Source organism: Euprymna scolopes, chromosome 21 (assembly GCF_053919585.1).
Source record: "Euprymna scolopes isolate OS-2025 chromosome 21, ASM5391958v1, whole genome shotgun sequence".
NCBI lineage: Eukaryota > Metazoa > Mollusca > Cephalopoda > Sepiida > Sepiolidae > Euprymna > Euprymna scolopes.
Genome location: NC_136502.1, coordinates 60,508,500 through 60,525,073, shown reverse-complemented (window position 1 = coordinate 60,525,073; position 16,574 = coordinate 60,508,500). Strand labels below are relative to the sequence as shown.

Below are 16,574 nucleotides of genomic sequence, written 5' to 3'. Positions count from 1 at the left end.
ATTATATATATATATATAAATTATATATATATATATAATTTATATATATATATAAATTATATATATATATAAATTATATATATCTAAATTATATATATATATATATAATTTATATATATATATAAATTATATATATATATAAATTATATATATCTAAATTATATATATATATAAATTATATATATATATAAATTATATATATATATATATATATATAAATTATATATATATATATATATAAATTATATATATAAATTATATATATATATATAAATTATATATATATATATAAATTATATATGTATATATAAATTATATATGTATATATAAATTATATATATTTATAAATTATATATGTATATATGAATTATATATGTATATATAAATTATATATGTATATATAAATTATATATGTATATATGAATTATATATGTATATATAAATTATATATGTATATATAAATTATATATGTATATATAAATTATATATGTATATATAAATTATATATGTATATATAAATTATATATGTATATATAAATTTTATATATATATATATAAATTATATATATATATATAAATTATATATATATATATATAAATTATATATATATATATAAATTATATATATATATATAAATTATATATATATATAAATTATATATATATATAAATTATATTTATATATAAATTATATATGTATATATAAATTATATATATATATATAAATTATATATATATATAAATTATATATATATATATATAAATTATATATATATATATATAAATTATATATATATATATATTAATTATATATATATATATAAATTATATATATATATAAATTATATATATATATATAAATTATATATATATATATAAATTATATATATATATATAAATTATATATATATATATAAATTATATATATATATATATATAAATTATATATATATATATAAATTATATATATATATATATAAATTATATATATATATATATAAATTATATATATATATATAAATTATATATATATATATATAAATTATATATCTATATAAATTATATATATATATAAATTATATATATATATAAATTATATATCTATATAAATTATATATATATATAAATTATATATATATATAAATTATATATATATATAAATTATATATATATATATATATAAATTATATATATATATATAAATTATATATATATATATATAAATTATATATATATATATAAATTATACATATATATATATAAATTATATATATATATATATAAATTATATATATATATATAAATTATATATATATATATATATATAAATTATATATATATATATATAAATTATACATATATATATATAAATTATATATATATATATATATAAATTATATATATATATATAAAATTATATAAATTATATATATATAAATTATATAAATTATATATATACATATATATATAAATTATATATATATATATATAAATTATATATATATATTTCTATACAAATTATATATATATATATATACAAATTATATATATATATATACAAATTATATATATATATATATATAAAATATATTTATGTATACAAATTATATATATATATATACAAATTATATATATATATATATAAAATATATTTATGTATACAAATTATATATATATATGTATATATATATATAAATTATATATATGTATATATAAATTATACATATATATATATAAATTTTTCGAGCTGAATAAACATGTTACATTGAATAAAAACACAAAATATATATCCAGTTTGGGAGAAAAGTAACTTATCTTGCCTTTCAAAACATTTATTTGTTATATATTTGTGTTTTGACAACTTTTTCGAATCTATGTGTACGGTAATACAAACCCTATTGTTTTTATGACTCCAAAAAACAAAAAAAAATGTAATTAACTTTGTAGGAACATAATAAACGCTTTAAAATAAGTGAAACCACTAAGAACTTAGCCAGTTAGGTAGAAAACGGACACTTAGAAAATCGATTTTATTAAAAAAAAAGAAAAAAAAAAAGATAAAAACATTAAACAAGTAAAAATATTAAAAAAAAAAAAAAAAAGTATATTTTAAAAAACAATATCTCCTTCAAGAACGATTATAAAATGTGTTTTCAATCGATATTTATTCAATAAGGGACCAGTTTTCCTACCTAGTGAAGAGGGACGAGTTTTCCCGAGACGAGTTTTCCGGGCACCGCTTTAATCAATTCCCCATCTAAAAGAAAGGAGTAATGCATAAGAGAATGATCTAGAACAGAGCAGCAGTAGGTGTGTCAGAAATTTCGTGAAAATAGTGAATAATTCCACCCCATATTTCCAAGCTTATAACGCCTCGAAAAATGTAATTCAAGCCCTAATTTATTCTTTCAATTAAAGGAGGAAGGACCAAGGTTTCAGTAAAAAAAAAAAAAAAAACGTTTTTTTTTCTTTAAAGGTTTTAAACTTCGGACTTTACAGGTAAATTTCTAAAAAAACTACTTTTTTTGTTTTAAATTTGAATATATTATTTATTGACCTTTTCTCTTCAGTTTGTGATATATAAGACTTTGGTACATAAATTAATTATTTACTTATTAATAGACATTTCAAAATGGGAGGCGTGAATTATTCGACCCCCTGTCTTTCCAAGCTTATAACTCCTCGAAAAATGTAATTCAAGCCCTATTTTTTTTTTTTCAATTAAAGGAGCAAGGACCAAGGTTCCATTAAAAAAACAAAAAAAAAAAAACAAATAACGTGGTTTTAAAAAAAAGGTTTTAAACTTCAAACTTTACAGGTAAAATTCTAAAAAACACTACGTTTTTTTTGTTTTAAATTTGAATATATTATTTATTGACCTTTTCTCTCCAATTTGTGAGTAAATTAATTATTTACTCTTCGGTGAGTAAATTAATTATTTACTTTTTAATAGACACTTGAAAATGGGGGGGCGTGAATTAAAAAATAAAAACGTTTGTCTAAAATATTATATTCGGTTTATTGGAAAGAGCATAAAATTTCACATTGACCCTGAAAATATCGTAAAAATAGAATCAATAGAAAAATTTTGATAGATTTTTAAAGTTTAAAAATTGAAAAATATTGAGTTCGGAAAATTCATTACTGTTTAAAAACAAAATATTTCTATTACCTTTAAAACAACTTTAATAGTTTATTTTGGAAGTATAATCCATAAAGAAAATAAACAACCCACTTTTAACAGAGAAATTACGAGATGTTTATATTTTATTCGCAGTTTCCTGTTAGGGGTGTCAAAAATTCCTACAAAAATTCTGATACACCTAGAGCAGCAGATCCCCATTTATTAACGAAAGTTGTCAATTTCATCGAACTGACATGCCTTTTCAAAAGTCTGTAACGTAGTTCTGTTCAGTCACAGAAAACTTTCCTGACAGGTATTTTCTCTTCCTTCTCAGAAAGGTGATTAGTTTATTGCAGATAGCTGGAAAATTGGCGAAGACTGACGCATCATCTCATGACAAATTTTGCCTCCTTTCATATGAGTGCACTGTGCAGTGCACAGCACAGTCTGTGCACTGCATGGAATGAATTACAACAGACTGCGGCCATGTCTAACTTTTGTCGCAGTGAATTGGGGGAGGGGGTAGATAATTGTGTAATTTCTGTCTCGAACCACCTGCTTAAACGAAAATACAATGACAACGTTTAAAATTAAAATAAAAAAATTCCCAACAATTTGACTCCTCGCGTAATATACGAAAACAATCATACATGGTTTGCAACAACAGGTGAATCATCTGAAATAATAATTTAAAAAAATAAAAAATAGCGATTGATTACACTTGAGTACGAACAATAAAATATGGCTTTTTTTTTTTTTTTTTTTTTTTTTTTTTTCTTCATGAAAAACTTACGACCGTTCGGGTGATTTCATGTAAAGTTTTTGTTTTCGTCGCTGGAAAAACTGCGTAGCTTCCCGAAGTCGAAACATTGTTACCTTTTTAGCTAGTTGCAACGTACACAACTCATGTCAACTGATTTTTTATTATTTATTTATTTTTTTATTTTTAAATACTTGGGATCCACTGACCGTAACGATTTTTCTTTTTAAAGTAGGTAGGGAGGGAGTTGATGATAAACCATTTAATTCAATAAATAAATAAAATGTCGGTTTCAAGGAAATTCATATTATTTGGATTCATCGGACTACTGTTCTCATTTTGAGTGTAATTTTCACAACGTTTCGGTCGATGTAACCCCCGACTTTCGAATGATTAATGAGATGGGTAGATTGACAGGTTAAGAATGATACTAGGAGAGGATTGAAATAGTTGAGTCAGAAAACAGTAAATCAGAAACATCGCTAATGGATTGTAAGGACTAACGAACAAAATAAGGAGGAAGCAAGAGTTATGAAGTTGTTAACTTCCATTTTCTATTTCCCATTGTTGAATTTATTTGGATCATAATTTTCTACGTTCTCTTCCTTTTCTAGTGGACATTTTCCTCGTTTATTTTTCTAATGAAACTAATTTACTTTTGTTTTAGACGCCGAAAACAACTATTTGCTGGTGAGCCATTCGTATTTGGGTTGCTAAACGCATAGAAATTTATGCTGGCGTCAAAGTTGTCTGAATTCCTTCTTGGCTATCTAACAACTTTACCATTTTTTTTTTTTTTATCATGAAATGGGATGGCCGAAGTCTAGGGAGGCTGAAGCAAAGAGAAACCATCCTATGACAGATGAAATAAACTGCCCAAACAGAACAGTTTTGCGCTGCTTTTATGTCCCTCCCCAAAGATTAAAATTACATTGTATAATGCTACTACACCTTATGTCTAGAATCCGTATTACAATTTCGATCAAAATCCATTACACGATTTTGATTTCAGAAAATGTCTAAAATTTAAGGCTTTAAGGATCTTAAGAAATTGAAATTTAGAAAATCTTGGGATCAAGTAAAGATTAGATACCCCATAGCAGAAGACAAAGATTGGCGAACATTTCAAGTGACACCGGTTGTTCGACCGTGACATTGTTGGTGGTTGTAAACACGTCAAATAGCAGACATGGTCGAATGTTCACGAGCAAGATTTTTTTAAAAATATATTTACAAAACTTTTTCAGATTTAAAAGAAAAAAATATTTATTTACAAAACTTTTAAGAATCAAAAAAAAACTTTTTTCTATTTACACAAAACTTTTTAGTGTAAGTAACAAAAGGAACTAAATTTAACAAAATATATTTAAATAAATGGGTGTCATTCTGAGTGGGTTTTTTAAAAATATATTGACAGAACTTTAATAAAACTAATAATAATAATAAAAAGAATGAACAATATTAATAAAAAGAATGAACAATATTAATTACAATGTGAGAATTAATTTCCTCACACGCTTTAGAACTCGGCAGAGTGCAAAAAAAAAAAAAAAAAAAAAAAAAAAAAGACAAACGGAATAAAACAAGCCTTACCTAGGGTGATGAATTTCAGTCTTCTTTGGTAGGATTGCAAAAAATATGCCCATTTCTCGCGTCTCTGAGAGTCTGGTAGTTTTTTTGTTTTTTTTAAATTGCTTCTCTTCGGAGAAGCTAGTATAAGGGAGCAGAAACCATTTATTTATGGTATCTGGAAGAATAAAACTCCATTAACGGAGCCAAACTATTTTAGTTCTAGGGAAGATGATATTCGTCTAAAAAATTCCTATCACAATAGGAATAAATTCTTGGTTAAAGGAATAAAAAGGGAAATGGAGCTCTAAGCATGGTTGACCTTGAGGCAGCCCCTCTTAGGGAGATACTTAATTTAGCATCTTGTCCCTAGCAAGATTTTTTTCCAAGAGAGCGAAAATGTCTGTAAGTTTTAAAAACTGCGCACGCAGGAAGTTTCCTAGAGGTCCAATCAAAAGCCTGAAAAGAAAACATGACATTCAGCGCCTTAACCAATAAGGCTCGCCTTCCCGTGTACAATTTCCAACACACTACCAAGGGAAGAAAGAAAAAGGAAGAAGTATCTATTACTTTTTTCTAATACTAATTACAATTTATGTCACTTAATGGACATTTGAAATCATCAGTTGCAAGGATCTAACAAACTGTTATGGGTTTAGCATCTTTATTTAAGGTAATTATGAGTTATCTGTACGTGACGAGTTAGTTTTATAAATAATTTACTTTTTCTAGGTTGCCAATATTAGTAATCTTAAGAATTATATTTTAACAAAAGTCTAATGGCAACAACTGAGGTTAAGGAAAGAGTAGGTTAAATCGAACAATTCGAACAACTCCATTCCCGCAAGGTATCCTGTTGACTCACCCCAACACAGTCGAAATGATAGCAATTGTCACAGGCATCACAGCACACCATGGGAGCTGATCCGTCATTTGCGATGGAACAGGTCGGACAGAAGAAAGGACCCCTCCCCCTCCTCTATGAATTCTGTAGAAGATGGCACAGAAGTGGCCTTTAGTTCTAGGGGAAACAGATGTTTTAGGGAGTGGACCTGTTCACAACCGTCTCTCAGCACACAGGCCGAACAAACTCTACCATCGGTCCCATTGATGAGTCTGAGCGCTTTGCCTCGACTCCAAAAGGGTTTGGTTTTATTTGGTGCTTTAATCAAAACGATTTCTCCCACTGGCACCTTCAGAGGTCTATCGCCCAACCATATTGGCCTCAACCTCTCGCAAGGACAACAAATAATCGTTGTGCCATATCTTCCGGAATCTCTCGATATACTGATGTCTCATATTTAGAGACTGCACTAAACAATGACGAAGGAGACCAGTCGTAAAAGAACGGATAGAAAATACTGTTCAAGAGGCAAAATCCCGTCAACAACACCGTAAAAACAAGAAATACAGACAGCAAGAGTTAAATTTAATCCCCTGAATCAAACAATCTTAATTTTATACAAGAACGTAAATTTAATAACTTAGAGAATTTTTTTTTTTTTTTTTTTTTTTAAATAAAAACTCTGATCTCTATAAATTAATACGAGGCTTGCAGAAAATGTTTACATTAAAAACAGTCACCACGTGGAATTACAACTCCATGAAAATTCGCTGTCAAACTCTAGAATAAACAAAAAAATGCTTCGGGGGGGATAATTTATAGTTATTAAAATCAGAAATAACGCGAAGAATATGTTTTTCCAGTACAAACAAGTTAATAACGTATATTTTCTTCACAACAAAACTGACCTAGTTAAGTTTCCGAGGTCGTTAAGTAAGTTTTTTTTTTTTTTTTTTAACACATTTGTTTTTTATAGAAAGGGGTTAATTCAGTCATGAAACATTTAGCTAGTGTTAAGCGTCACTCAATTTATGAATATAACTTCAGCGATAATTCAATTAATTTTAAAACGGCTTGAAAAATATTAGGGGAAGGCGAGGTAAGTTGAGAATAGGGATAAGTTGAGCCACCCCCTTTCAACCACAATTGACTAAGCCAATCCAAGTTTGCATGCAATCTATAAACAACTGATCACGTGACTTTAACCGCCACCATTTTGTTTTGCTGAACCAAGATCAGAGGTTGATGCAGTAAAAGAAAATCAGATTTCGTGCCAAAAATGTAACAAAGCGTTTCAGAGGTGAGTGCATGTTTTTTGTGTGTAGTAATAGTTTGATTAGATATAATATGTGGTAGTTGTTTGTTCAATTACTTGCCTTCATACCTGTAAAAGATTTTTACATTCCACCACACATGGGATGCATGCATTTGAACAGGCAAGTTAATGAGGTCAGACTGGGGTAAGTTGAGCCAATGCTATTGGGGTAAGTTGTGCCACTGGCTCAACTTGCCCCATATGTCTTTTTATACGTTTCCAAGAAGCAGATGAATGTGCAACCACATCAGTAGAACTGTTATAGAGTGAATTCAAAATAATAATAATAATAATTATATATATGTTATAGAGTGAATTCAAAATAATAATAATAATTATATATATGTTATAGAGTGAATTCAAAATAATAATAATAATAATAATTATATATATGTTATAGAGTGAATTCAAAATAATAATTATATATATGTTATAGAGTGAATTCAAAATACATGTTGTGGAAGTTACATGCTCTACTTGTATAAGAATTAAATCTATGGGTTACCTGGTAAATGTTTAAGATTTGTAAACCGTGCTTGGCTAGGAATTTGCATGCTGGACAGGTGCTTTGTTATTCTAATAATAATAATTATTATTATGACTACTATTATTATTATCATCATCATTATTATATTTGATAATTAAAATGAGAATTATCGGATTTATTGTGTTAACTTCATTTTTCTTTTTTGTGCGTTTCACAGAAAAAAAGCTCACCAGACATGCGCAACTACGTGCGAAAGACAAATCGTGGACAAAATCCTACAGACGTTATGGAATGGGCTGCTGCCACTGTTACTGGAGGGCAGAGTGTGAGGAGTGCTGCAAAGGACTTTAACATTGATTGAATGACACTCAAGCAGTACATGGACAAACAAGGCAGTCAACCAGCAGGGACTGCTTACACACCTGTTTCCTTACGGCAATTGGTTTTTAGTCCTGAAACAGAAAGGCTGACCACGTGAAACAATTGTCAGACATGTTTCATGGTTTGTCATTAAGAAGATGTCGCACACTGGCATATGAGTTTGCTAAAAAAAAAAAAAACTGCCTCAATCTACCACCAAGTTGGGATTGTGAGAAAAAAGCAGGACATGATTGGTGGTTAGGCTTCAAGAAGCGCCAGAACCTACCAATTAGAGTGATAGAAGCAACATCTTTTGGGTGTGCTACAGCCTTCAACCGCCCAGTTGTTGATAAATTTTTGCAACAACTTGAGTCAGATAATGAACAAGTGCAAGTTCTCACCAAGTGACATTTACAACGCTAATGAGACTGGGTGCACCACCGTTCAAAACCCTAGAGCCGTTGTCACAGAAAAAGGAAAGAAGTTGGTTCAATCACCGCCGCTGAACGTGGGGAATTGGTAATGGTGCTGTACACTGTGAGTGCAATTGGATCAGTCGTGCCTCCTCTGTTCATCTTTCCCAGAGTCCACTACAGTGATCACCTCATCAGAGGTGGACCAACACAGGGAGGGCAACATGAAGTGGCTGGATGAATGAAAAGGTGTTTGTGGAATATTTAAATCACGTCATCAAGCACACCAGATACTCACCAGAAAAGAAAATCCTCTTAATCCTCGACAACCATGATACACACATTTCTTTGAATGTTGTGAACACAGCAAGATCTCATGGCGTTGTCTTACTGACCATTCCACCACACATTTCTCATCGTCTCCAGCCACTCGACCGGTCAGTGTATGGACCCTTCAAAACAGTGTACAACAGAGCCATGGATGGATGGCTACGATCCAATCCAGGGAAAACAGTAACATGAAATCCCAGCTCTAGTGAACCAAGCCCAGATGATTGCCATGACACCATTGAACATTCCTGCTGGATTCCAAGCCTCGAGCATTCATCAATTTAACTGGGACATCTTTAGTGAAATTGACTTTTCCCCTTCTCTTCCAACTGACCGTGAGCAAAATGTGGCTGCAGAAAGCGTTGAGGCAAATTCTATTGTGGAAGATGCAGGACCATCAGGTGAGGTTCCTGGAGCAGTCTTGCCTGTGTCCAGTGATGATGTCCAGCCACAAAAACAGCAAGTAGATGATCTTATGTAACCATCCGCATCTGGGTCTTGTGTTTCATCTAGCTCACATGATGTGCATCGTCCATACATTTCACCATCTGCAATTCAGCCATTTCCGAAAGTAGCATCAAGAAAGGCAAGAAGAGGTGGTTGCAAAAAGGGCAGCTCAAAGATTTTGACTGACACCCCTGAACGACAGGAGATGATAGCCCTTTCTGAAAATAGAAAGAGAAGCTTATTAATAAAGCAGTGTTTGTTCAATGCTGGTGGGAAAAAGTCATGCCTCCCTCCCCGAGATCTACAATCCCATGTTCAAGTGACACTGATGATTCACATTTTGAATGTGATGATGTGTCATCAGATAGTGATGATGTGTCATCAGATAGTGATGGTGATATTGATCTGGATAGCCCAATAATTGAAGGTGACTTTCTGGTTGTCAAATGTGTTGGCAAATCACAAACTGTGAACAACATTGCTTGGGTTGACACTTTCAACGGGGAGAACTTTGAGTTCGAAGGTGTTTTCCTTCAAAAAGTTGCTGGGAAGGTAGGAATGGACAAGCCTGTGTTTGTTCCAAACCCAAAGGACGAAGTGGGTTTCAATGCAGAAGATGTTTACAAGCTGCCACAACCAAATAGTGTTGGCCGTTCTGTCCGTTGTTCTGGCCAACTCGTGTTCAACTGTGACTTGTCACAGTGGCAACTTCATTAACTTACTTTCAGATATATGTTTCAAATTTTGTGCTGGTTCATTCACTGTAATTAACATTTCTACTTCATGATTATAATTTGTTTTATAACCACAGCAACAATTTTGGGCTTGTTCTTTCTTAATTTGCAACACATTTTTGTGTGGCACAACTTACCCCAGAGGTTGGATCAACTTGCTCCATGGTCGGAGCAACTTGAGCCATTTGATATGCAGTTTTTTAAAACTCATGGTCGGTTTAGGTGTACTAGCAGAAGACTGAAACTTGTTTCACAATGTTCCCAAATAAAAGAATTGAAAATAATACACACATATTTGCAAAATAATTAGTCGTTTGGGTTCTGAACAGCAAACATACAAAATTGGCTCAAATTACCCCGCCTTCCCCTAAAGAGTACGCACTAAGTAAATACAAGCTAAATTATGAACGAAATATTAATTATTTTAGGTGCTTTTCACAAAATAAAACGAAGAACGATATATACTATCAGCATATATTTTTAGCAAAATAAAACGAAGAAAGATAGAAACTATCAGCATATATTTTTCGCAAAATAATACGAAAAAAGATATAAAATATCAGCATATATTTTTCTCAAAATAAAACGAAGAAAGATAGAAACTATCAGCAAATATTTTTAACAAAATAAAACGAAAAAAGATATAAACTATCAGCAAATATTTTTCGCAAAATAAAATGAATAAAGATATAATCTATCAGCAAATATTTTTCGCAAAATAAAACGAAGAAAGATATAAACTATCAGCAAATATTTTTCGCAAAATAAAACGAAAAAAGATATAAACTATCAGCAAATATTTTTCGCAAAATAAAACGAAAAAAGATATAATCTATCAGCAAATATTTTTCGCAAAATAAAACAAAGAAAGATATAATCTATCAGCAAATATTTTTCGCAAAATAAAACGAATAAAGATATAATCTATCAGCAAATATTTTTCGCAAAATAAAACGAAGAAAGATATAAACTATCAGCAAATATTTTTCGCAAAATAAAACGAAAAAAGATATAAACTATCAGCAAATATTTTTCGCAAAATAAAACGAAGAAAGATATAATCTATCAGCAAATATTTTTCGCAAAATAAAACGAATAAAGATATAATCTATCAGCAAATATTTTTCGCAAAATAAAACGAAGAAAGATATAAACTATCAGCAAATATTTTTCGCAAAATAAAACGAAAAAAGATATAAACTATCAGCCAATATTTTTCTCAAAATAAAACGAAGAAAGATATAATCTATCAGCAAATATTTTTCGCAAAATAAAACGAATAAAGATATAAACTATCAGCAAATATTTTTCGCAAAATAAAACGAAGAAAGATATAAACTATCAGCAAATATTTTTCGCAAAATAAAACGAAGAAAGATATAAACTATCAGCAAATATTTTTCGCAAAATAAAACGAAGAAAGATATAAACTATCAGCAAATATTTTTCGCAAAATAAAACGAAAAAAGATATAAACTATCAGCAAATATTTTTCTCAAAATAAAACGAAAAAAGATATAAACTATCAGCATATATTTTTTACCAAAATGAAATAAAGAAAGATATAAAATATCAGCAAATATTTTTCTCAAAATAAAACGAAGAAAGATATAAAATATCAGCAAATATTTTTCTCAAAATAAAACGAAGAAAGATATAAAATATCAGCAAATATTTTTCTCAAAATAAAACGAAAAAAGATATAAACTATCAGCATATATTTTTTACCAAAATGAAATAAAGAAAGATATAAAATATCAGCAAATATTTTTCGCAAAATAAAACGAAAAAGATATAAAATATCAGCATATATTTTTCTCAAAATAAAACGAAGAAAGATATAAACTATCAGCAAATATTTTTCTCAAAATGAAACGATGAAAGATATAAAATATCAGCATATATTTTTAACAAAATAAAACGAAGAAAGATATAAACTATCAGCAAATATTTTTCTCAAAATAAAACGAAAAAAGATATAAATTTCAGCATATATTTTTTACCAAAATGAAATAAAGAAAGATATAAAATATCAGCAAATATTTTTCTCAAAATAAAACGGAAAAAGATATAAACTATCAGCAAATATTTTTCTCAAAATAAAACGAAAAAAGATATAAACTATCAGCATATATTTTTTACCAAAATGAAATAAAGAAAGATATAAAATATCAGCAAATATTTTTCGCAAAATAAAACGAAAAAGATATAAAATATCAGCATATATTTTTCTCAAAAAAAAACGAAGAAAGATATAAACTATCAGCAAATATTTTTCTCAAAATAAAACGAAGAAAGATATAAAATATCAGCAAATATTTTTCTCAAAATAAAACGAAAAAAGATATAAACTATCAGCATATATTTTTTACCAAAATGAAATAAAGAAAGATATAAAATATCAGCAAATATTTTTCTCGAAATAAAACGAAAAAAGATATAAACTATCAGCATATATTTTTTACCAAAATGAAATAAAGAAAGATATAAAATATCAGCAAATATTTTTCGCAAAATAAAACGAAAAAGATATAAAATATCAGCATATATTTTTCTCAAAATAAAACGAAGAAAGATATAAACTATCAGCAAATATTTTTCTCAAAATAAAACGAAGAAAGATATAAAATATCAGCAAATATTTTTCGCAAAATAAAACGAAGAAAGATATAAACTATCAGCAAATATTTTTCTCAAAATAAAACGAAGAAAGATATAAACTATCAGCAAATATTTTTTAACAAAATAAAACGAAGAAAGATATAAACTATAAGCAAATATTTTTTACCAAAATAAAACAAAGAAAGATATAAAATATCAGCAAATATTTTTTCTCAAAATAAAACGAAGAAAGATATAAACTATCAGCAAATATTTTTCGCAAAATAAAACAAAGAAAGATATAAAATATTAGCAAATATTTTTCGCAAAATAAAACGAAGAAAGATATAAACTATCAGCAAATATTTTTAACAAAATAAAACGAAGAAAGATATAAACTATCAGCATATATTTTTCGCAAAATAAAACAAAGAAAGATAGAAAATAGCAGCAAATATTTTTCTCAAAATAAAACGAAGAAAGATATAAAATATCAGCAAATATTTTTCTCAAAATAAAATGAAAAAGATATAAAATATCAGCATATATTTTTCTCAAAATAAAACGATGAAAGATATAAACTATCAGCAAATATTTTTTACCAAAATAAAACGAAGAAAGATATAAACTATCAGCATATATTTTTAGCAAAATAAAACGAAGAAAAATATAAACTATCAGCAAATATTTTTTACCAAAATAAAACGAAGAAAGATATAAACTATCAGCATATATTTTTAGCAAAATAAAACGAAGAAAAATATAAACTATCAGCAAATATTTTTAACAAAATAAAACGAAGAAAGATATAAAATATCAGCAAATATTTTTAACAAAATAAAACGAAGAAAGATATAAAATATCAGCAAATATTTTTAACAAAATAAAACGAATAAAGATATAAACTATCAGCAAATATTTTTAGCAAAATAAAACGAAGAAAGATATAAAATATCAGCAAATATTTTTAGCAAAATAAAATATCAGCAAATATTTTTAACCAAAATAAAACGAACAAAGATATAAAATATCAGCATATATTTTTAACAAAATAAAACGAAGAAAGATATAAACTATCAGCAAATATTTTTAGCAAAATAAAACGAAGAAAGATATAAAATATCAGCAAATATTTTTAGCAAAATAAAACGAAGAAAAATATAAAATATCAGCAAATATTTTTAACCAAAATAAAACGAACAAAGATATAAAATATCAGCATATATTTTTCGCAAAATAAAACGAAGAAAGATATAAACTATCAGCAAAATAAAGTATGTGAGAATTAATTTCTTCACACGCTTTAGAACTCGGCAGAGTGCAAAAAAAAGGACAAACGGAATAAAGAAAGCCTTTTCTGAGGTGATGAATTTCAGTCTTCTTTGGTAGGATTGCAAAAAATATGCCCATTTCTCATCTCTCTGAGAGTCTGGTAGTTTTTTTTTGTTTTTTTTTTTAAGTGTAAAATTGCTTCTCTTCGGAGAAGCTAGTATAAGGGAGCAGAAACCATTTATTTATGGTATCTGGAAGAATAAAACTCCAATAACAGAGCCAAACTATTTTAGTTCTAGGGTAGATGATATTCGTCTAAAAAATTCCTATCACAATAGGAATAAATTCTTGGTTAAAGGAAAAACAAAAAAGGGAAATGGAGCTCTAAGCATGGTTGACCTTGAGGCAGCCCCTCTTAGGGAGATACTTAATTTAGCATCTTGTCCCTAGCAGGGTTTTTTTTCCAAGAGAGCGAAAATGTCTGTAAGTTTTAAAAACTGCGCACGCAGGAAGTTTCCTAGAGGTCCAATCAAAAGCCTGAAAAGAAGACATGGCATTCAGCGCCTCAACCAATAAAGCTCGCCTTCCCGTGTACAATTTCCAACAACAAAACATCAGAAACTGAAAATTTCGGACGCTAAACTTACTTGTACTTAATTTGTCTTTATGGAGAAGTAAACAAATAGCAAGTTTTTTTTGTTTTTTTTTTAAAATAAAAATGAAAATTATAAAAAGATTTGTATCCTTTGATACTACACTTCATCTTTATAAAAATAAAAGTTATAAAAGATATGTGAATAAAATATATTTTTTAAAATCTCGATTGTTTTGCTTATACTTGTGATTTTATTATGCATATAAATTGCCTCGGTCTCGAAGGATTTCTCCTTCACTGACCACCTATATACATCTCACTTTAAATAAATATTACATTTTATTAAAAACTCAAAGAAAGATTAAAAAACAAAAAAAAAAAAACACTGTACATAAAAATTTATCTTGATCGCAAAAATCCGAACAAGTAAGTTATTTTATATTTGTTTTTGCCATTAAAAAGTTTGATTATAATAATTTTATTTCAAATTTTTTTTTTAAATTATGTATTTTTTATTTGACATCATCCGAAATTCTCAGTTATAACGTTGCTTTATTTATTTATTTCGTATTATTTTACGACCTGCCCCAGCGTAGTATAAACACCCCCAACCACCCCATTTTAAGAACGGCTTTTGATGTTGGAGGGTGTTTATTCCGAAAGCTGTTCTTAACATAGGGAGGTTGGTTGGAGTGTTTATAAAACGCTGGGGCAGGTCGTAAAAATTTACCATTCATTTATATTATTATTATTAGTTGTATTCAAAAGTTCTGTAAATATAAGAACGCACTGAGAAAGACATTTATTTAAATATATTTTGTTTAAATATGTTCGTTTTATTACTTACATTAAAAAGTTTTGCGTAAATAGAAAAAAGATTTTTTTTTAATCCTTAAAAGTTTTGTAAATATTTAATATTAAAGAAAATGTTTTGTAAATATATAATTTTTCTTTTAAATTTTCAAAAGTTTTGTAAATATATTTTAAAAAATCTTGCTCGTAAACATTCGACCATGTCTGCTATTTGACGTGTTTACAAACAACCAACGGCAATGTAAAGGTCAAACAACCGGTGTCACTTGAAATGTTCGCCAATCTTTGCCTTCTGCTACAGGATATCTAATCTTTACTTGATCCGAATCTTGCTTATGTATCATAATTGTGGGTGATTATTTTTAAAGCTAGTCGGAAATGATCCGTGTGTAAGAGGTATTGTTTCAAAATATGCAACATGATAAATAACACCTCAGCTGAGAAAAAGAGTAAAAAAAATTGTCAATCACAGTTAGCTTTTGTCCACTTTAAAAAAAATGTTTGTTTTACATGAAATCGTGTTGCAACATTTTTAATGGCGCGGCTGCTTCAGTTTGATGAAATGGTTAATCCCGTTAAAAAGTATATCAGTCTGCGCTGTGGACACAAATTAACAAATGCCATTTTTTTTTTTTTCATTGTTTTATTATAGGTTCAGAAGTGAAAAGAAAAGTGGGAGGAAACATTTGGAAAGTTTACTAAATGTTCATTTTGAACACACAATTTTTTTTTGTTTAAAAATAAAGCACTTCAAAGAAAGTGAAATTCAAAAAATATGAATACTTATTTTAAAATTCCACAAGAATTAGAGTTATCTAAATATGCAATGGAAACCGTTTATGAAAAATTTCATTTTTTTTTTTTTTAATTTTAATAATGGCTATTAGTTGCCAATAAATATTCCCCAGGT

The 16,574-nt window shown here is 27.7% G+C and overlaps 1 protein-coding gene across 4 annotated transcripts in view; it reads right to left on the bottom strand.

Annotated features, from left to right (window-relative positions):
* The window catches only part of LOC145242406 (LIM domain kinase 1-like), a 339,107-nt gene that overhangs the window by 110,758 nt on the left and 211,775 nt on the right, over positions 1 to 16,574 (bottom strand). The window contains exon 1 of one of the 4 annotated variants that reach the window (XM_080105435.1): positions 3,918 to 4,111. The exons of the other annotated variants lie outside the window; for them this stretch is intronic. Coding sequence (XP_079961561.1) covers positions 3,918 to 3,994 — 77 coding nt within the window. The 5' untranslated portion in view covers positions 3,995 to 4,111. Of the gene's footprint in view, positions 1 to 3,917; positions 4,112 to 16,574 lie in introns of those variants that run through there. 4 annotated transcript variants of the gene reach the window in all.